Below are 295 nucleotides of genomic sequence, written 5' to 3'. Positions count from 1 at the left end.
CTGATCCCACCCTTTCCCGCCTCCGCTGCCGTCACCGTGTCCGTCGCAGGTCACGTGGGTCCACTCGCCAGCAAACCAGCTCGTGGCCCTGAACGGCGTAGTGGTAGTGGCAGACGCGCGCTTCGGGCTGGCCGAAGTAAACGGTTCTCCTGCCCTCGAGATTTCAGAAGTTCAGAAGAAGGACGAAGGCCTCTATAAGTGCTTCTCGAATGGGACGGTGTCCTATGAACTCTTTGTTGCTGGTAAGTATTTTCTATTCTGTCACTGAGAAAGAGATAAATAGGCTGATATAAAG

General features: G+C 53.9%; 1 protein-coding gene across 1 annotated transcript in view; it reads left to right on the top strand.

The window, feature by feature from the left end:
* The window catches only part of LOC119592187, a 4067-nt gene that overhangs the window by 2866 nt on the left and 906 nt on the right, over window positions 1–295 (top strand). Inside the window, exon 4 of the mRNA XM_037941017.1 lies at window positions 50–242. Coding sequence (XP_037796945.1) covers window positions 50–242 — 193 coding nt within the window. The remainder of the gene's footprint in view (window positions 1–49; window positions 243–295) is intronic.

Source organism: Penaeus monodon, chromosome 29, assembly GCF_015228065.2.
Source record: "Penaeus monodon isolate SGIC_2016 chromosome 29, NSTDA_Pmon_1, whole genome shotgun sequence".
NCBI lineage: Eukaryota > Metazoa > Arthropoda > Malacostraca > Decapoda > Penaeidae > Penaeus > Penaeus monodon.
This window is presented reverse-complemented; position numbering and strand designations above follow the sequence as displayed.